This window comes from Aspergillus campestris, assembly GCF_002847485.1.
Source record: "Aspergillus campestris IBT 28561 chromosome Unknown P168scaffold_1, whole genome shotgun sequence".
Classification (NCBI taxonomy): domain Eukaryota; kingdom Fungi; phylum Ascomycota; class Eurotiomycetes; order Eurotiales; family Aspergillaceae; genus Aspergillus; species Aspergillus campestris.
Genome location: NW_020194336.1, coordinates 4,257,348 through 4,277,923, shown reverse-complemented (window position 1 = coordinate 4,277,923; position 20,576 = coordinate 4,257,348). Strand labels below are relative to the sequence as shown.

Here is a 20,576-nt window from a genome sequence, read left to right as displayed (position 1 = left end):
TGCTCCGTTGAATAACCTCCGAAGGAACGCGGCGCAGAAAGTCAATTCAGCGTCGAAGGATCCATGCTGGCGGGGTACCCCATGATTTAAGTAGCTGACAGATTTTCTCACTACTTCGACTGCGATGGAGACGATGGTCGCGATCGGCGCATCGGATCGGCCTCCCCATCGTCAGCACCATCTCGGACCCCGGATGAGGCCTCCTCCTATACTATTCTTCTACGGTGGGTTAGCTGCAGGGCAGTCCTTCTTATTATGGACTGCAGGACATCACGGCCCGTCTAGGTACCACGTAGCAGGTACTAGGTAGTCTATTGGACGACCATTAAAAGCCATTTAGTATCCAAACGGGAGACAACAAAAACCTAACCGGGGATGTTTAAGCGAGAAACTCCAGCTTTCCAGGCAACGGTCGGTCTGTCATCCGGACATCCGCCAATAATGGGGCAGAAAGAACTGGGGGGCCCTCGGTTGTGGTTCAGGGGCATGTGGTTCGTTAAGGGAGAAATCCGGTTGCGATGTCGATCTTCTGTCTGCAGTAACTGCACTAACTAACTAACAGGATGGTTGGGGTTGGTTTATTGATAATCGGAGCTCTGTCAGTTGTCGGTTACATCCGCTTGTCGTCCAGGGGAAGTGGATCTTCCTTGATAGGAGAGAGAATTGAAGGGTGTGTTTAGGAATCGGTGTCAATTGGATCAATTGCACGAGGGGAAAGTTGCATAAATAGAACACCCACAGACCAAGGGTGGACTCTGTCAAATGATCGGACAATTAAAAAGCTGAAGACCCATAATAGCAATTAGTAGCAATAATAGTAACAATAGCACGGTCAATGCCGAGGGAAGAACTGATCTGCGCTTTATGTAACGGTCAAGTTTGCTTCCCCACAATCGCACCACACTAGCCTGACGCCCTGGATGCTGTAAGCATCATGATTCAACAGACTGCACCAACCTGGGTCTTGATACTGTTTTGTAGACAATACTAGACTGGCAGTCTCATCGCCCGAAAGCTTAGACAACCACAGAACAGCAGAATCCTGGAACTACCGACAATACTCTGTTCTGCAAAACATGCCAACCAGCCATCATGAAAAAGCGATCCTATAGCATCTTTCTCTACCCATTAACAGTATGCGCCTTGATCCTGGTAGTCTTCTGGCAACAGACCAACACGCCAGACCCACTGCACTTTATTTCCCCGAAGATTTCCCCTGCAGCATATCCAGCAAATCCAGCAAATCAATCACACCAGACAAACACCAACCCTGATGCTCTCCGTCCAAGCATACAGCTCCATCCAGAAGACCACATCCACCGCGCCCCGACCACCCAACACCTAGATTGGACCGTAACAGCAGAGGGCATCCGTCCAGATGGGGTACTTAAGCGCGTCTATCTAATTAATGGTGCATTTCTCCTCTTCCTGTACCTCACACCTCCAACGCTAACAACAACAGGCCTCTTCCCCGGCCCAACAATCGAAGCCCTATCCGGCGACAATCTAATCATAAACGTCACCAATGCACTCCAAGATGTGCCATTTACCATCCACTGGCATGGCCTCCACATAGCTAGTGAGTCCAACCCCCCACCCCCCTGTCAAGACTACAGCTAACAACAAACAGACTCAATGGACGGTGTAGCCGGCGTCACACAATGCGCCATCCCCCCAGGCTCATCGTTCATCTACAACGTCTCCATCCCGTCTGACCAGAGCGGTACGTTCTGGTATCACGCCCATACAGGACTAGCCCGCGCAGACGGGCTCTACGGGGGTTTAGTCGTGCATGCCCCGTCTGGGGCCGGCGTAGCATCGGAAGGAATTCACGATGCAAGTGATGGAGATATGCTCCTCCTCATCGGAGACTGGTACCATCAGCCTGCGGAGGAGGTCATGGAGTGGTATATGCAGCCGGCGTCGTTTGGGAATGAGGTACCCTTTGCCCCTTTGCCCCAACTCTCAGACATAAAACGACATGAACAAAAACAAATCTGACTTACTGGAAAACGGGACAGCCCGTCCCAGACTCCCTCCTCATCAACGGTGCAGGTATCTTCAATTGCTCAATGGCAGTCCCTGCACGGCCTGTTGATTGCGTTGATCATCATTCTATGAGTCTGCCGTATCTGCATCCTGGGGATGATACGTATAGAGTACGGATTGTCAATACGGGGTGAGCCATAGTATCTATAATGGATAGATAGGACAAGCTAACAGAACGTACAGATCATTAACAGGGCTCACCATCACTTTCGACAATATGGACGTGACCCTCATCGCAGTGGACAGTATCGCTGTTGATCCGCTAGATGCTGCTCATCCTAGCTCGCTGGGCGTTCTGTATCCGGGCCAGAGGATGGATGTTCTTCTTAGACGATCTACCAGCGCGAGCACAGATGGAGTGTCTGCATCTGCGTTGAGAATTGACCTGGATGAGGAGTATGTTCAACCCTACCTATTCTACCCTACATATCTATATACCTACCTACACAACCACACAAACTGACACTAAAACGAACAGATGCTTCAAATACCCCAACCTAGCCCTAACACCCACCCAACTCTTCCCCATCTCCCCCCTTCGTCCCCTCCCCTCTCAATCCCCCCAACCCCAACCCCAAATCCAAACAAATAAACATCCACACAATCCCCTCCCCCCAACACCTCCTCCAAACCATCCCCCCCACCGCATCAACAACAGCAGCAGTCTACACCAAAATCCAAAAGCTCGCCATCCGGCATAACGCTCCCTACGGCTTCTTCAACGGCACGTCGTGGCTACCGCAGCGTGAGCCGCGGGTTCCAGTTGCTGCGTTGGATAGGAAGTTGTGGGATGAGAATCAGTTTGGGGTTGGGGTTCCGTACTCTGGTTCTGGTGCTGGCGATGACTCCCCCAGTGCGGAGGTAGAGCGGGATGGAGACAGCGGAGAACAGTGGGTCGACCTAGTAGTCAACAACCTCGACGACGGGGGTCATCCGTTCCATTTGGTTAGTACTGCCTACCCTACCCATCTACCTATTCACCTATCTATCCCCTACCCACCCACCCCCACCCCATCTACATCACCTATATAACACCAAAACCAAACCAAAACCAAAACTAAGAAGCAACAGCACGGCCACCACTTCTACATCCTCAGCACCCACGAATCCCGCACAGGCTGGGGCTCTTTCAACCCTTTCACCCCCTCAGATTCCACCTCCCCCTCCACCCCGAAACAACAATATGATCTATCAAAAGCCATGCTCCGCGACACAGTCTACATCCCGCGGCGCGGGCACGCCGTGCTGCGCTTCAAGGCGAATAACCCCGGCGTGTGGATGTTCCATTGTCATATATTGTGGCATTTGGGGAGTGGGATGGGGATGTTGGTTGATGTTGGTTATGATCGAAGGAATAATACTTTGGGAGATAATGGTGGGGTTTCAGGGGAGGTTTGTGTGGTGTGATTTGGTTTAGCTGTTGGAGTGGATTGGATTTATTGATAGAGTAGAATTTATTAGAGTAAGGAAAGTAGGTAGGTCAGTACCTATACTACTAGGCTAATATGGATGACCAAGTTCATTTCGTCGTAACAGTTGAAACATAATTATAACAATACCGAGAAAAGAGAAAAAAAAAGCAAGCCAAGCCAGCCTGTTAACGCCACAACCACCAGCTACGCCGAATTAGACGCCCACTCCACAACCTCCATAGCACACATTACAAGTACAAGCGTTGAGGGAAGGATCCTGTCCTTATTAGCGAATGAAACTAACTTCGAGTATAGAAAGAATACATACCAAACCACATAGCTCTGGAACAGAAGCTTCGACATGGCGGACACATAAACGTTATTGATCTGGCAGATCTGCGCCAGCTGCAGCGCCGACGGCGCCCCCGTGAGCAGGAAGCAGACGATGATGAAGATCGGGTCGTCGAGGATGCTGACGGGGACGTATTTCGCTAGCAGGGCGAGGAAGGGTGCCATGATGAGGGTTGGGAGGAGCATGCGGGCTACCAAGGAGGCAAAGATCAGTTTGTTCTCCTCCTTTGGGTGCTCCATTTCTAGTAGGGCCTCCTCTGGCAGTGTGTTGCGTGCTAGGTTGGCGCCGAGGACTACCAAGATCAACGGCACGGCTACCTGTGCGTTTTGGCCAATTGCGCGCGTCACGGAGTTGTGGACGAAAGTGCCCTCGTCGAAGAATAGGTGTTGGAGCGATGGTACGGACGCTGTCACGATCGCGACTAGCATGGCCCACAGCGGCGGATTCATAAAGTCCCACAACCCCCGGAAGAACCTCCGTGCGCCACTGGAGCACGCAGACAAGGTTTTCTGCATGATCGGGGGAAGCTTTTCGAAAATCGCGTCCATGCGCTTCCCTCCGCTGCTCGCGACACGACTACCCATTCGGGAGATAGAAGCCCTGGCTCTGCCTACCGATCCTCTCTTCCGTTGCTCCCGAGGAGGAATCTCCACGCTGGGGAAGCACAGGATATCCCCGCGCGAGCTCAGACGGGGCAGGAAAGGTCCCCGTGGAGGGGCGAGATGCGTCGGGCTGCTGGGTTCCGTGTCGGCTCCGTCCTGCTGGGAATACTTGGAGTAAGTGTGCGCGCTGACAGGGGTTTGCTCCCCGGAACGGAACCCAGGACCTGGTTCCCCAGGACTGACTGGCGGGCCACCCAAAGCATCCTCGGAAATTCGCGTACGGATCAGTGGCTCCTCAGTATGCTCAACCTCATCTGGATTATCCCGGTATGGCTCCTGCGCGTCTTCGACAGATTCCGCCTGCTCCCGTTCGCCATCCTCCACGTATCGCTCCCGCGGAGCAAGCAGGACGTGGTATCCCCAACTCCAGCGGACGAGCTGGCCCAGCTGTTGGAAGATGAGCAAGTAGAGAATACCCCGAGCCGCCACTTCGTCATCGTTGTCATTGGGGACGCGGTCCCAGTGCAGGCCTTTCAGAGTCTGGGAGAGCGACATGACTAGGGAGATGGGGAGCGAATTGGAGTTGCCGAAGACCTATCATCATCAGCAATGCAAAGACTGATGTCGGGAAGGAAAACTTACAGCCATGGCTGCCACGAAATTTGCCGGCCGTTTCTTGAAGCGGAGACATCGCGAGACCGCCCAGGCGCAAAAGTACGAGACACAGGTCTGGACCACGAAGATGAATGGAATGATGGCGAGATCGGTCAACTTCTCCGCGGTGAGCTGGGACCCAAGCTTGGTGAAGACTATGGCCAATTAGCAAGATGGAAATTCCTGTTTTACGGGTCACATACTTAGACACGGAGTGAACAAGAAGACGTTGAGATTGGCGACAAGTTTCTGCGCCTCAGCATCAAACATCCCCTGCTTCGCAACGATATACCCCGGCAAGCTCACGCAAACGACCTCCAGAACAGCTTCAAAAACGAGAAGGACGAGATGAAAAAAGGGCGGGTGACTGGAATGTGGAGCCTGGACATCCTGAACCAGGTTGACGCCCACCTGCGCCTGCGTCAAGAGCGCGTCACGGGGAACCAGAGAGGCGGCATTTTGCAGAGATCGCGGTGCCGTAAAAAAGGCCATCGAAGGGGGGAAAGTCAAAATTGAACAGGGGGTTGGTGTGGACGCGATGTTGCGAAGATGAGGGTTGGACAGGCAGATTGATTCCAGCTGGTCGGGTTGACGAAATCTTGCCCGACCAGGAAGGCGGCAGGCAAAGATCTTCGGAAAGCAGGTTTTGTGGCGGTTGAGCTTGCTGATAAGGTTGATAGCTCCGATCGGGGAGATAGGGAGATGAATCCAGGTAAAAACCTAATCAGAGTAAGGGCGTAGGACGTGGAGAAGGTAGAAGTTAATTTGAAGATGAACAGAATATAATCCAGAGGTGAGCCTGGCAAGAGGCGGAGCTTGATTGACGACCATAACATCACATCATGTCATGCCTTGCATCCTGAGGCATGCTCCTTATCTGGATTAACTGTGGCGACTTGGCTCATTCGCGGCCCCTGATAGGCGGGAAGTCACTGCCTGAGGTTGGCGATCGCTGCGCCCAGTAACCCGCCAAGACCTTGCCAAGCCCTTATCGCTCACTCTAACCCAACGGTGATTTGTGCCCCATGGTCGGGTTGCTGATGGGTCCTGGATCAAGTTGGATGACGACATTGAACATTCTGGGCCGGTTCTGGGATACGATCTGGACTATAGCCTACTGCACAGTAGTTACGGGAGAACCGTCCCGTCTCTGTAGATCTAAACATGATGAAACAACTGGCTGTAAAGGTATGTGTCGATCGAGGCAACTGGCAAGTAGTCACCATCCTGATGATCAGGACTGGGACAACCTAATTTCATTTCGCGGGGTGTTTCAAATGTGATGTGAGGTGGACCAGTAATGTTGATGCAATATGCAGCGCGGGACGGCACTCCTTGAAGACCCCTAGAATCTACCGCGTCACATCACATCCAAGACATCGAATCGAGCCTTGCGAGTGGTGTGATATGGCTGTAGACAGTCTTGCCTCACTCCAATAAGTGATGTCTCTATTTGACTGATTACGCGGTCCGCATGTCTCTATTGATTGAGACGGATCTGGATGTTCAAAGTACGGAATTCAAGATAGGATGGATGGATCATGTTGCGCCATGGCGTCCTTGTGTTACTCTGCCAAGATTGGTGCCAGACACGGGAGGAATAGCAATCGCAGTGACTCCGTTGATAAGCAGTAGGGGACTTCCCATTGGAATTTGAGATTGACCCTTACCATCAGAATGCATATTGATTCGTTTTCAACTGCCATATATGTATGGTCTTCTCGTACCCTTCGATTCCAAAACGCAAGGAAAGCATTGAAGAGACTGTATGTGCAGTGCCCCACCCCGTTACTCCGCCACAGCGGGAAGATGGTGGGATCAACAGCACTAGCAGCCAAAATAGTTAAAGCCAGTTTCGTGGTGTAGCACACCAAGCCAGTGTCCCCTGAGGGTGAGGCGCACGGTTTCAGGGCATTGGTTCAGATCCCGACCGAGTGGTATGCTATGTGGTCGATCGAAGCAACCAGGGGTGGATTAAACTTTAGAATTGAATTGGGGGTTTTCAGATTGGAAGAATGAAATGACCAGATTATGGTAAGTATACGCAGTTTTGTGACGAAAGATTGGGGAGTATCCCAATGAACGTATGGATAAGAGGATGTTGCGGACATATGGATGGGAGCTGGAGTTGGTTAGCGCCAAGGGTACTTCCGGTTGGCTTGAAAACCAAGTTATCCCAGTCGTAACCAGACTCGGGAACCCCGTTATTGGTGATACCAGTGGTGGCGCGGTACATTAGTCGGTAGGTTGCTCTACACCGTAGGTGCTAGTCGGGTATTATTGTCCAGACAATGCCATAGTCCGTCGCATTGCTCTCTCTGAGGCGGGACACGGCAGACAGACAGTATTCTACAGTGGCTGATATCAATGAAATCATAAGTGTCAATTACTCATGCAGTGGAGACCGATGGGAATAGATGGGGATTAACCAGGAAGACAGTGTACAGGGTTCAATTCATCTTGAGATCCGCTGGAGATTTTTACCCCCTATCCCTACTCCTGATTGGGCCCCATTTTGCGGTATTTTTGACTCGGAATCCGGCTGCGGCAGTCTTCCCATCCGACCCTCTCAGGAAACGTCCTATCATCTGTAGGAGATGGAAGGTTGAACGGAATCGGGCGGAGCGGGGACCGGTTGGCCGTGCGTGGCAACTGCCATCTGCCAACGATGGGGCAGAAATGAAAGATTCGCCACCGATCCATGAAACAAACCCAGGGAATTCCAGGGTAGCACGGTCCAGCCGGCCGCACCAGGACCAAACCGCTCTGGGATGGACTTCAACAGAATGACAGTGGATAGGAGGAAAAGGCTTGTTTGATGCCCTTTGTCCGAATTAGAGTTTAAACTCTCTTCTAATACATGGTCAAGTACGGAGAAGTAAAGACCTGGAAAGACTACTAAGATATTGCGAAGGTGAAGTTAAAGAGGCGACCATCCGGGACTGCTGATTGGCCGGGGAGTCATGCCACAAAGTCCAGGCAGGAAATCCAGAATGCATGCCTGGAGAACCTGAGGTTGTCGAGAATCTCCTGATCGGCAAACTTTCAATATTTCAATAGATGTTTCAATAGGTACTTGAATAGATATTTGAACGACATTTCGATCGATGTATGATAGATATCTTAATAGAGAATCAACAATATAATATTGTTAAATTGGACAGACTTGGCTTGGCTTCCATACCACCCCCTATAATTGAATTTGATATCGGCCTAGCTGGAGCTGGATCCAGTCATCTGAATCTGGTGTTTTGGTCCCGCGGCCCAATATGATTATTTTCTTATTTTTTTTCGAATTTGCCTCTCCAACTATACCCCATTTCTTCCTTGACCTCACTTCTCTTCCTGTTCTCGCTTTTCCCCACCAACGACTGCCCACTTCTCTCCCTCTTCCCACTTCCACTTCTCGTCCCACTTAACTCCCTCCCTACTCCCGATCCAGGTTTTTTCTCCTCCTGTTTATCCTCTCCTTGAACTCATCGATCTATTCTTCCTTCCTTCTTTTCTTTTCTGATTTACTCGTCGTTCGATCTGACTGGTTCTGATTGATTCCCTTGGACGGGTCCATTATCACTCCAATACATGTGATTATCCCGACCGCAGTTGGTTCGGCTTCCTAAGTGTGCGTGTTTTGTTCCCTTTCTTCCCCCATCCCGTATTTTGCAGTCACACCCGTTGCCCCGCGCCAAAAAAACGAACGTGTCCGCCCGAGCGATCATTCTTCCCTTCGAAAAAGACACCACTTAATTGTTGCGAATGTGGTCTCGATCTGGCTAGCTGACCCGGTCTGCCTTTCAGGAGTTGGCAACCACTCTCCAATACAAAACGGATCCCGCGATCCCCCCCTACACAATGGAAACAGAGCAACAACCGTTGCCCGACGTGTCTCCCTCGCATCCCGACCTCAGCGCCTCGGAGGATGATGCCTCGCCCTCCATGACCCCCCAATCCGCGTCGGTACCCTCCCTCCGTCCGATCTCGCGCGATACGGTTTCCGCCCCCGGCATCACGGCGTCCTCCACACACATCGGCCAGATCAATGCCGCTCGACGTGGTGCCGGGACCCCGCCCCGACCGCAGCCCTCCATGAGCGGTGCGCAGCCCGGTGGACTGAACCAGGATATCATGGCCAAGATGAAAGCCTTTTCCCTGTCCCGTCAAGGCGCACCCCCCAGCTTGTCCCATACCGCGTCGATGGGGGCCGTTCCCAGACCCTCTCCGGGCGTTCCCCCAAGCCCCGTGACCGGTCCCTCTCCGCCTCCCGTCAATGGCCCATTAGCCGGTGCCACCTCGGGGCGTCTTCCGCCGGTCGCTCGTCCAGGCACCAAGAATTGGGCCTCCTCCCCAACAATCCCGGCTAGTTCGAGCCCCGGTTCCTCGCCAAGACCCGGAGGGTTGGCTGCGAAACGGATGAAACCGGGGCTGAAACTGTCCGATGCGACGGGGTCGTCGAATGAGTCGCCGGGAGCCGACTCCGCCGCGAAAGGTCCCAGTGGGTCGGGCGAAAGCGCCTTTAGCAAATACTCGGAATATATCGACACCAAGACCGGGACATTAAACTTCAAGAACAAGGCGATCCTTCACGGAGGGGGTGTGGAGTTTTCGTCGGGGCATAGCTTCAAGATCTCCTTGGATGAGGTGGACCGGCTGGAGGAGCTGGGCAAGGGAAATTACGGGACGGTGTATTTGGTCAGACACCGGCGGCCATCAATGCGCAAACCGGGCATGGGGCTCGGTGGGATTGCAAAACGTCCAGAAGCGCTGGAGGCGGGCTTGAGCCCCCCCAAGGATCATCTGTCCGGGGTCGTCATGGCGCTGAAGGAGATTCGCTTGGAGCTGGATGAGAGCAAATTCGCCCAAATCCTGATGGAGCTGGATATCCTTCACCGTTGCGTGTCTCCTTTCATTATCGACTTTTACGGTGCCTTTTTCCAGGAAGGGGCGGTCTACATCTGTGTGGAGTACATGGATGGCGGTTCGATCGACAAACTCTACAAGGGCGGCATTCCCGAGAACATCCTCCGGAAGGTGGCCCTCTCGACGGTCATGGGATTGAAGACCCTCAAGGACGACCACAACATCATCCACCGCGACGTGAAACCGACGAACATCTTGATCAACTCCCGGGGGCAGATTAAGATCTGTGATTTCGGCGTCAGCGGGAATCTCGTCGCCAGTATCGCGAAGACGAATATCGGCTGCCAGAGCTACATGGCCCCCGAGCGGATTGCCGGTGGCGGTGTCCAGCAGTCCGGAGCGAGCGGCGGCGGAACGTACAGCGTGCAGAGCGACGTCTGGAGCTTGGGCCTGACCCTCATCGAATGTGCCATGGGTCGGTACCCATATCCTCCGGAGACGTTCAACAACATCTTCAGCCAACTCCACGTAAGCTCCTTTACCAAATTATGTCAACTTTATGAAACAAGAAAGCTAACCTCAATAGGCCATCGTCCACGGCGATGCCCCGACACTCCCTGAAACGGGCTACTCGGAGGAAGCGCACGCGTTTGTCCGCGCCTGTCTGGACAAGAGCCCGAATAACCGCCCGTCATACACCATGTTGCTCCGTCATCCCTGGCTCGCCCCGCTCATGAAGCCTCCCACCGAGTCCAATGGCAGTGCCGAGGGCCATGAAGAAACCGGCGCCTCCGTGACCGAAGATCCGGAGGTGGCCGACTGGGTCAAGGACAGGCTGAAACTCCGTCAGCAGAGTCAGCAGAACGGGTCTGACAAGCCTGCTTTGCACGCTGTCGCGTTGGATGCGGTTCCTGGTAGTCCTCTTCTTGACGATCCGTCTGCGATGTTCCAGGGATAGACTACACTGTCAGGGATACACTACAATATTCAGGAATAACGACGTGTCTTGTTCTTGAATCTAGGGTTATGAAACGTCTCGCGTCGAATTAACACCAGGGTTCCATTTTGCGAGCACGATCCCTAGGCAGGATCGGCGCAGCCAACATATCCCTGCGTCAACGTCTTACCAATATGAACCCCAACAACCCTGGTCGACTTGAAAATCATAACCATTGAAACAGTGACAGATCTGACATCGGGTTGGGTTGTTGGATTTCTCTTTCTGATCTGATATCTGATATTTGATATTAATCATGTGTAACGAGTATGGAGGGATGTAGTACTGGGTATGATGTTTACAGCCATTTCTTTCATTTCTTCTATTTCTTTCATTTCATTTCAATCAGTTCATTTCGCATTGGCGATGAAGGGTAGGGATTTAACGATGAATTATATCATGTTATTAGGATCTAACGAGATAGAGCAATTTTTTTTTTTTTTTTTTTTTTACTATACTATACAATATGTAGGGTGGTTAGTAATGTGCCATTCACTGTGGTATTGGTGGTATTGATGTTATGTGGGAAGGGGAGTGAATAACCAGGTTTGTATGTACCTTGTGAGCTACCTACGTATCAACTATCACCAAGGTCCTTGTTCTGATATCACACTTGCGTAATCAATTCCCTGAAAAATCCTACATCTTTTTTTTCTACAGATCTACAGACAAATGAATAGTAAGAATGACATGACACATATCTTTCTCCGTTTAGAGGCTTTGGCTGCTGCTCATTGCTTTTGTATAGCTTCCCTGCCTATATCTTACGTAGCTAGCTAGAGTAGAACTCGCTCAGAGATGAATGGGTTGTTGATTACCAGCTGGCTGGGACACCTGCAATGATTAGATAGATAGATGACTACTTCCAAAGTGAAGTCAACCTGTCTATCTGGCAGTTTGTTATTAGCGTAGAATAGTGAAGTCAAGTCTGTCATTGATATGGAATAGTGAATGGATATCAAGCACGCAAGCAAGCATGTCAGCTGGTCTCAAAGAATTTCCCCCACAGATTATACTTTTTTGACTCCTTGACTTACAATCTTGCAAGTACTTCTATATTCTATTATTTCAAAATCATAAAACTGATATTGCCTTTGTCTTCTTTTGTCACATAGAGAGACATACAATCAGTAAACAAACAAGCGTGCCAGCTGACACGCAGTGGAAACTCCTCGCAGGTTGTTTCCCTCACTGCCTCGTGTCTTCTTGCAATCTTGCAACTACCTGCAGCTGTGCGGCTCTTTTCCTGGTCTTGGATCGCTTGAGGTATTGGTGCTTAGGCTATTTTCTTTAGTCCCCCCCTTCTTCCCTTGGTTGTTGATATAGGGATATATATATATATATTTCTCTCTCGAAAGGGTCTGAGACTATATGTCATATGTATCATACGATGTATATATGAGCAACCAGACAACAATATCACACTTGCTGTCTAATAAGCTCGATCACGGTTCTACCTGTGGGTAGGGGCGCTTTCACATTGATAGTCAAATTGACACATTCCCACCCTACTGATCACGGATACCACCAGGGTATGAACATTTCCGAAAAGAATAGAAGAGGAGTATACTAACTGGAGTTAGGGCCCATCAAGGCTGCTGGTGCTGGTCTTGCTGGCATCCATATGTTGAGACTGCATGGGGGGTGTATCTCTATCACATATTTTGGAGGTGGATTGGAGGTGGATAGAGTTGAACTGGTATAGTTGTTGGATCCAGCGAATGTGCGGCCTGGTTTTTGATATGGTGATCTTCTTTTACGATATATACGGGTTATATATTGAGGTAAGTCATGGCCCAGTTTATGTTGCGGAACTAATCTGGAATACAGTCACCGTTGAACAACTTTCCCGTGGAAGTATCCATGTCTATGAAAAGGATGCAGATGAAAAGTAAGTATATACCAAGTTAACATCAAGTCTAAGCTAACATGAATCAGGGCCCTCTTCCGCTACATTCGCAACAAGACTAGAGAAACGCAGAGTTCTTACACTGACCAGAAGAATATCCCATGGATACTATTTTATCTGATACACAGAGATCTGTATATCTGTTATATCTGTGATGAATCTATGGGTTTATTGATCAAACCACTACCTCAGGAAAAGGTCGACGAGGACGAGCATGAGGTGCGGTGAAAGTAGGTATAGTATTTATCAAGTTGATATTAGGTCTGAACTAACTAGAAATAGTGGGGGTTTTGAAAGACATTCAGACCCAGCATAGGAGACAGGCGGACTTTCTCCACGAGCCAGGATTTTACTGCATGGTTTTGGTTTTACCTGGTATACAGTAATTTTGCATGATGGTGATTCATTCATGACTTCATGAATCGTTCAACACGCTCATGGAAAGAACGTATCACTTTTGAAATGAGAGAGCGAATCTAATAAGTTGTTTAGATATTTAAACATCTCAAGAGTTGCTATAGAGTATTTCTACAAGCTATTCGAAGAGAACAGCAAGTAAGCAAAAATCTCGTTTATTAGAATGCTGCCCGAGTGCATCGCTTTCTGCCAACCCATCACAGGGGGAAGAGCGATAATGAGTCTGACTGTATTGATTATAGAATGCTCTCTGTCGGCAATCACAGAACTACCCAGATGGTCCAGATTTGCAGAGTTCCCGAACATCAGGATGTTGAGAGCACGCAGGTCATGTTCGCTTTCTGGATTTCGGAGAATATGGATACAGATCAGCAAACCCCTACGGAAGCCAATACAGATTGGATTTCAGATGCAATCGGGTATGTAGTATCTCTGATTTAGTGATATATGCTGATAGAATGAGATATAGGTGCGTCCCGAGCACGCTGCTCTGGCGGCCGAGGTGTTCAAGCTGGTGGCTAGGGTTGAGTCAGCCCCCTAGCTCACCGCAACGCTTGCAGAAATAAGATAATCAGAGAGCTTTGTTGAACACCATAATTGCTACCCGGCATGTGCAACTGGATATAGCTGGACGAATTGACGAGGCGGCTTGCGCATCAACAGGGTTTCCATAGCTGATGAACTGGGCGCCTGTGGATTGCTCTGAAGACATCCGGCTGCTAGTTCTCCACGATCTTCCAAACCGTGATACATGCCTTGTGACCGCGCTGTCTGATATTGAGAAAAAGGCGAGTACGGTATCCAAAGACAATCTGATACTGAATTCCACGCACCTGGATGCCACCGAACGACCGGAACCGTACGTCGACGCGTCCCATCAAAACCATGAAGATGTAAATCCTCCGAAGGATATATCATCTTCCATTGTGAATCATTCAACATATCTTACAGCTTGATTCGCACTTCAACGCCCTGGTGCCTCGGCGCTTGTGATTCCTCACCGCTACGCCCATGTATAATCGTGCAATCGATTTCTGCGGATATCTGGCAATGCTGTGAAATTCAACGTGGGAAGAAGACCCTCGATGGCCTTTGGCAAATGCGAATTCACACTGTTGATCTACAATATCCGGCAAAAGTCCAACAGCGGCACATGAGATCTACATTGTCCTGGAGTTGCAGGACCGGATAAAGACTGACAAGAGGCTCACCACCAATGCCACTACCATCACCACCATCATACCATTGGTGCTAGTCAACAGCAGAACAAAGGAAGCAAAACAGATATAGAGATACTCCGGCGACTGGAGCTGCTAGTTTTGATACCACGCGTGAAGAACACTCGACGCACGCAGGGAAACTTTCCACGACCAACATGGTTGCATCTTCGGTGAAAGATGACGCCAGCTTCACCTTCTGGTGCTCGATAGATATATATCCCGGCATTTTACTATCACGCGGTTTATCTCAGCGTGAGTTACCTTATGTGGCCTTGTCCAAGCTCGCTTTCTATGGTGCATGCACTGCCTACGGACGGCGGTAAAGAATTTCGACCCAGCGGCCGACGAGTCTTCTACTGTCAAATGCTTCATCGATGGCAAGACTTTGGTGTTGTGTCGCCAATGCTCCTCAAGAAATGCGGTCTGTGATGAGGTAGGTACGTTTCCGCAACTCTGTTTTTTGTATCTCTGACTTATATATTTGGTAGGCCATGACTGGCATTCTCGGAGACGGTCATGATCTTGTAAAGATCCGCGAATTTCTATGTACGAAGAGTTAACTAGAATATCTGCATGATTAGCTAACGCGCTGGACCGATTGCAGTTACTGATTCTCTCACATCTCGAGTCTTATAATGCAGTGCCAGCTGCAATAAGAAGAGTCTATCTATACCAACACCTCACAAATGCAGGAAAGCTGCGAGCACGCCATTACGATTTTGTCTTCTGCGAAAGAAGATGTGTAGTGCTCTCCACATCAGCAGAAATCTCCCAAGGAAAATGGAGACAAAGTCAGGCACCGCTATTGACCATTACGAAAACCCAGACTGGTACAGTCGACCGCGAACAGCTAGAAGATAAGCTACGCGGCTGTATACTCAGCTGTGTAATAGAAAGGGAAGATCATGGGTGCAACATTTGAATACTGGGTTGGACATCGAGCAACAATTACACCAGAATTGAAAGCGACAATTAATGCAACCATACAAAAGCGGAACGTCGCTCCAGAAAATTTGACAAACATGACCCATTTTGGCAATACACCCTTGTTACAGCCGGTCTCCAGAATAGTGGAAGAAGAGCCTGATCCCTTAGATCTACGGGAAGAGACGCGATCAACCTATTTGCGCATTGCTACAAAATGGACGTCATAGATTGCTTGAGTGGGGGATTACTTTTTTTTATTACTCTTTACTCTTTATTATTACAATCGGACATCATCTCACAATAACTAGTAAACACACAAATCCACATATAGCACCACCGACTTGACTCCATCGTGTCTGTCTAAACTAACCCAATCTGACCCACATATATAATGCCCCACAAAATAATGATTATAGTAGTTCTCAGTCTCCATAGTACGACGTATACGGAGTAGCAGTAGGAAGGTAAATAGCACGATCTAACCCACACTATAATCAGAAAGTGTACACAACCCAAAGGTAAAAAAGAATTAAATAAGTAATTACCTAATTTAATCCTATAAGCGTTGAAAATCCACCCATTAATAGCACCAAAGTCCAACTAACTAATTTAGACCGATGTAAGATTTATAAAAAAAAATATATTCCTGAATCATGGGAGGTGGAGAGCATTAGGTTAGTACAGTCGGTACAGTAAGTGCTAGGTAGGGCTGATGAGATATTATCATCCTGTAGATGCCACGTGCGTGGTGGTCTATATATAGAATGACCCCGGCATCCACCACACTCCGCACTTACACCCGGCCTAAGTAGGACTAAATAAAGGTACAGATGTCTCGCTTTGATTATCTATTTTTTTTTTTTTTAAAGGATACACTAGTTAGGTCAGTACTGATTCGTCGGATAAATTGACATAAACGAGCACAATATACCCAAAAAAAGAAAGAAAGAAGAAGGAACGAAAGAAATGAAGAGTCCCTGCATATACGAGAAGCAGTCAGTCAGTCAGTCAGTCAATCAATCATCTCAAGTGGATACGGTATTACCTACCTACCTAACTACCTAACTACCTAGTAGTACCCACACAACCCTACCTATCCTACCTATCCTCCCTAGTGCTAGCCCTAACCTAGCCTCAAATCTACACTAGATATGCATGACGATGTTAGTTCAGCTACTCCGTATGGAGTTGACTCGGGGAGATGGGAACAAGCTAAGTTAGTTTATGCTAACCCAGTGTAGTACCATACTACGAGATCGTATACGATCTGTATATGTGAGGGAGATTACGGATATTCCTCCTACCTATATTTAACATGCATCCCTGCTTTTCGGGTTCTTGCTTGTTTGGCTTGGCTTGAGTACTCATTTGAGGTTTTTTAGCTGAGGGGTATCTGTCTATATTTTATCATTATAGTAAAGAGTATACGATAGATTATTATACTACAGATACCAAGTCTATCTACTTTCAGTAACTTCGTATTCCGTGATTGAAGGACCTACCTAAGCAGCTAGATATACATGAAACCCGCGTTAAAAAACTACCTGCACACAAACAACCTAACTAACATCCCACCTCCCTATAAGGATAGATAATCACGTTGATCACCATGCAATCCGAGCTTCTGACATCAACCAACCCCTTCCCCCCCCTTCATCCCCCCTCATCCCCACTTGGTCACTTCATGCACTGGCTACTTAGTACCTACTTAGTACATACCGGTTTGTTTGGGGTCTATTTATAGATCGGGTTAATCAAACTTTATCCAACATTTTACTATACTACATACTATACTAACCTAAACTAGGCAGTTGGCACCTGCGTCGAAGACCCATTCACTGAGCCCTAGGTGGTTAGCTACCTGCGTCGATCGCTAAAGATCGATTCCGCTAGATAAATCAAGACTGGCTGGTCAGATTTTAGAGCTATTCTATCACTCTTGACGATGATCATGATAATGATAGTGGTAAAAATAGTAATAATGGAAGCAAAAGTAGTAGACCAAAATGATGAGATGGTTTTTATTTAGCGCTAATTGGTATCAAACCGTGGCGGTTTCTCCGCAATACGACTCGCTGTAGCATGGCAAAATGAAAACAAGAATAGAAAAAAGTGAACTCCACATCTCGTGACTAATTCCGTAGCGAGCGTCCTGTATGCAATATCCCGTAGCTGGTCAATCAATCAATGAGAAAAAAAGAAAACGTAGAAAACGTAGAAGAAAAAAAAAGAAGAAAAAGGTATAGCGCATGCCTGCTGTTCAAATACAAAGTGGGGAGAAAATAAATCAAACTGGCAAGGGGAGAAGGGGAAAATGGAGAAAAGTGGCCCGCCTTCTAATCGCCCAATATCAAACAAAATATCAAACACAAACTATCCAAAAACGTTGGTTCCATGACCAATCGTAGGTATAGGTATATAAATAGAATATCATATCAATCACACGGGGATAGTGCCGGTCCAGCACGGCTCGGCGGCGCTATACCCCCCGACGATAGCCTGTGGTTCGCTGTAGAGGCCCAGGTTCAGGCCCAGGGTGTTGTCCACCCGGGAGAGGCTTCCGCAGGCTAGGTCGGTGCTGAATGGGGGTGGGAATGACGGGGAGGGCTGGAGGGAGCCGGCGTGGCTGGAGTCGGAGTAGTCCTCGTGAGGTTCGGAGAGGAGACGGGGGGAGGGCGGGTAGAGAGGCTGGCAGGCTGGGGCGGTCACGTACGCGGCGGAAACGTCAAAGGGCGAGCTCGCGACGCTCACGGCTGGTGGAGATTGAAGGGGTGGAGTGTATGGTGGGTAGGTCGCGGAGGTTGAGGAGGGCGAGGACGAGGATGCGAGGCGGTAGTCGTGGTAGTGGTATGGGCTGGGTGGGGGAGGCGGAGAGAAGTGGTCGATGGAGGTGCGTGGCGACCAGTGGATGCGGGTTTTGTAGTTTGCGACGATATGGCGGGGAAGCTCGAGGATGGCTGCTGCGAGCTGCAGCTCGGCGTTGTAGGGGTCGGCGGTGCTGGTGGTGAGCACAATGCGGTAGATTTCTTCGATCGGGGCCACGGAGAGCGGTCCTAGATAGGCGCCTCCAAGGTCGGGGAATAGACTGTCCAGCGCGACTCCCACGCCGAAGAACTGAGCGAGGATGGCCAGTGCCGGGAAGTCTGCCTCACCACCGCGCAGCATCGCAGGCGGCAGCCAGAACAGCCACCGGCGTAGCGGCTGCATCCGCTCAAACGCTTGCTGGGGGGTCTGCAAGACCAGGTCTCGGCGGAAGTGACGGACGAACTCGACGAGTTCCGCGATCCGGCGGTAGTGTTCGTGGTTGTGGGCGACTCGATCCTGGATATTCTGGAGGGCCAGGACGGTCTGATCAAGACTGGTCAGGTCTTCATCCTGGAACTGGTATCCTGACATCCCGGGGGTGTTGGTGCACCCCAGAAACCGCTGGTTCTCGAGGAAGAGGGCCAGCTCAGACTCATCTTTCCAGGCGGGATGCATGGAATCTAGGACGGTTGTGAGACCTTGTTGCAATGAAGCCCAGCTTTGCCTGTGCCTGGTTAGTACCGTTGACATGGTGTGATTCGTAGAGTCACTCACCACTCTGACGCTTGCCAGGATAGGAGAATCGAGGCAGCCAGGATCGCATCGCAATTCTCCCGCGAAAAGGCCCCAATTGCCTTGTGTAGTCCTTGGATAGCAACACCTCTGTGATGGTAGGCCAGCTGCTTGGTCTCCTTATTTTGCGTGATCCACGCGAGATGGGAAGCCGACAGAGTGAGGATCGAGCTCATCACGAAGTCGTATGACAGGGCGAGGGATAGAAAGCTGCGAAAAGTCAGTGCCATCATTTCTGCCAAAGCGCACTCTTAACAACTCACATTGGCATCTTCGGGGCCCAAACCGTGCATCCACTCAATCCTCGCCGGTGCAAATCAATAGATAAACCGATAATATGGTGAATGAGTCTCAAATCGGTTCGCGACAGCCTGCTCCACGCATTGCGCGGGAAGTGCATTAACTCGGGGAAGGGTGGGATGCCCGTGAGCTGCCAGTTCTTGATCTCCATTTCGATTTCGGCGGACATGAGAAGGTCAGGAACTTTGCGGACCGGATGGGAGTCGCCCTGCACTGCGGTCACATCCATGTAATCGCAGCGACAGTTGTGTTTGGTGCAGTTCCGGCTGGGGGATGTCAGCCATTTCCATCAGTGCAACGACCACGAACAGGGGGGTGTCTACCATTGAGGGAAGTTCTCATCGCAACGAATGTGTCTTCTCTTGCATGTCCGGCAACCAAAGCGCGACTTGGTATGGCTCTTGCGAGGGGGGCCACCGCCAGGGCCAGCCATGTTGTCTGATAGGAGAGGTGTAGAAGGAGTGAAGGTAGGTTTGAGAATGTTGAAGTAGACCACACTACTTCGTGCAAAGCAAGTATCAACAGGGGGAAGCAACGAGTTGTTTGATGGGTATAAGAATAGAGACGACAGATGAGGTGGGAGGATAGAGGGATATATAATGACGAGGATGGGAACCGAGACGACGGGTCAGGTCAGGTCAGGCCAGGCCAAGCCAGGGTATATAAGATAGCTCGGAGGACCAGCCTAGGGCGTGACAGAATGCAGACTCCAAAAATAACCTCGAGCCGCAGGGCCCCAGGATGTGGAGGGCGGGAGGAGGACGGACGGACAGATAGGCACGTGGAGAATACGAGAAAACGGTAAGGAACAGAGGTTGGAGGAGCAAGTAGGGGAATTATTTTTGATGTGGATCTTCAGAGAGCACGGAGGAAAACGAGGTGGAGGAGATCGAGGTCAGAGATATAGATAATAATAGAAAAGAAACAGCGGTTGTGAGTTCTCAGCTGAACGTTATGGGAGATAAGATGGAGAGGAGGAAAATAACGAGAGAGGGAGGGGGTCCCACTGTGGTTAAAAACCGCGAGACTAAGAGTTATAGTAGAGGAACAGTTGAGGAGAAGATTATCATGATGATAATATTAACAAGAAAGACTTTGTAGGGTTAGGGGGAGAAAAGAAGATGTAAGAAGATTAAAATAAACCAGGAGGGGCGCAAAATAAATAAATAATATAATCAAAATAAGAAAAGAGAAGAGAATGAAATAATAAAATCAATAAAATCAACCCGTAAGAAAAGACGGGAAAAATAATCAAAAGAAAAAAGGAAGTTCAAGACTAGTCA

At 49.6% G+C, this 20,576-nt stretch overlaps 6 protein-coding genes across 6 annotated transcripts; 4 read left to right on the top strand and 2 right to left on the bottom strand.

Moving 5' to 3' along the window:
* Window positions 1-1,092: 1,092 nt before the first annotated feature.
* Window positions 1,093-3,456, top strand: P168DRAFT_301744 (uncharacterized protein; the record flags this gene model as incomplete). Its single annotated transcript, XM_024838561.1, has 6 exons — window positions 1,093-1,579; window positions 1,631-1,938; window positions 2,022-2,179; window positions 2,233-2,449; window positions 2,734-2,994; window positions 3,121-3,456. The coding sequence occupies 6 exons, from the start codon at window positions 1,093-1,095 to the stop codon at window positions 3,454-3,456; spliced, it is 1,767 nt and encodes a 588-aa protein (XP_024697782.1).
* A 59-nt stretch (window positions 3,457-3,515) lies between these two features.
* P168DRAFT_263589 (Auxin Efflux Carrier superfamily) lies at window positions 3,516-5,890 on the bottom strand. Its single transcript, XM_024834810.1, has 4 exons — window positions 5,273-5,890; window positions 5,058-5,224; window positions 3,790-5,009; window positions 3,516-3,738 (listed from the first exon to the last, which is right to left on the bottom strand). Exons 1-4 carry the CDS (start codon window positions 5,559-5,561, stop codon window positions 3,666-3,668), a joined length of 1,749 nt encoding a protein of 582 aa, XP_024697781.1. The 5' UTR covers window positions 5,562-5,890; the 3' UTR covers window positions 3,516-3,665.
* Window positions 5,891-8,589: 2,699 nt separating this feature from the next.
* Window positions 8,590-11,350, top strand: pbs2 (mitogen-activated protein kinase kinase PBS2). The gene is made up of 2 exons (XM_024834091.1): window positions 8,590-10,454; window positions 10,513-11,350. The coding sequence occupies exons 1-2, from the start codon at window positions 8,922-8,924 to the stop codon at window positions 10,882-10,884; spliced, it is 1,905 nt and encodes a 634-aa protein (XP_024697780.1). The 5' UTR covers window positions 8,590-8,921; the 3' UTR covers window positions 10,885-11,350.
* A 1,210-nt stretch (window positions 11,351-12,560) lies between these two features.
* On the top strand, window positions 12,561-13,790 carry P168DRAFT_278689 (uncharacterized protein; the record flags this gene model as incomplete). Its single annotated transcript, XM_024835708.1, has 6 exons — window positions 12,561-12,707; window positions 12,754-12,814; window positions 13,115-13,214; window positions 13,325-13,387; window positions 13,492-13,675; window positions 13,719-13,790. The coding sequence occupies 6 exons, from the start codon at window positions 12,561-12,563 to the stop codon at window positions 13,788-13,790; spliced, it is 627 nt and encodes a 208-aa protein (XP_024697779.1).
* Window positions 13,791-14,624: 834 nt separating this feature from the next.
* P168DRAFT_278688 (uncharacterized protein) lies at window positions 14,625-15,391 on the top strand (the record flags this gene model as incomplete). Its single annotated transcript, XM_024835707.1, has 4 exons — window positions 14,625-14,721; window positions 14,751-14,902; window positions 14,958-15,015; window positions 15,051-15,391. 4 exons carry the CDS (start codon window positions 14,625-14,627, stop codon window positions 15,389-15,391), a joined length of 648 nt encoding a protein of 215 aa, XP_024697778.1.
* A 2,453-nt stretch (window positions 15,392-17,844) lies between these two features.
* On the bottom strand, window positions 17,845-19,882 carry P168DRAFT_247730 (putative C6 transcription factor RosA-like; the record flags this gene model as incomplete). Its single annotated transcript, XM_024834090.1, has 4 exons — window positions 19,617-19,882; window positions 19,257-19,559; window positions 18,976-19,203; window positions 17,845-18,925 (listed from the first exon to the last, which is right to left on the bottom strand). Coding segments are annotated over exons 1-4 (1,722 nt in total), but the record flags the coding sequence as incomplete, so codon positions are not given.
* Window positions 19,883-20,576: the final 694 nt, after the last annotated feature.

Coding starts and splice junctions, on each gene's coding strand:
- pbs2 (XM_024834091.1), top strand. CDS start 8,922: ATGGAAACAGAGCAACAACCGTTGCCCGACGTGTCTCCCTCGCATCCC. Junction 10,455..10,512: donor ACATCTTCAGCCAACTCCAC/GTAAGCTCCTTT, acceptor TAACCTCAATAG/GCCATCGTCCACGGCGATGC.
- P168DRAFT_263589 (XM_024834810.1), bottom strand. CDS start 5,561: ATGGCCTTTTTTACGGCACCGCGATCTCTGCAAAATGCCGCCTCTCTG. Junction 5,225..5,272: donor CTTGTTCACTCCGTGTCTAA/GTATGTGACCCG, acceptor AATTGGCCATAG/TCTTCACCAAGCTTGGGTCC. Junction 3,739..3,789: donor TTCCAGAGCTATGTGGTTTG/GTATGTATTCTT, acceptor TAATAAGGACAG/GATCCTTCCCTCAACGCTTG.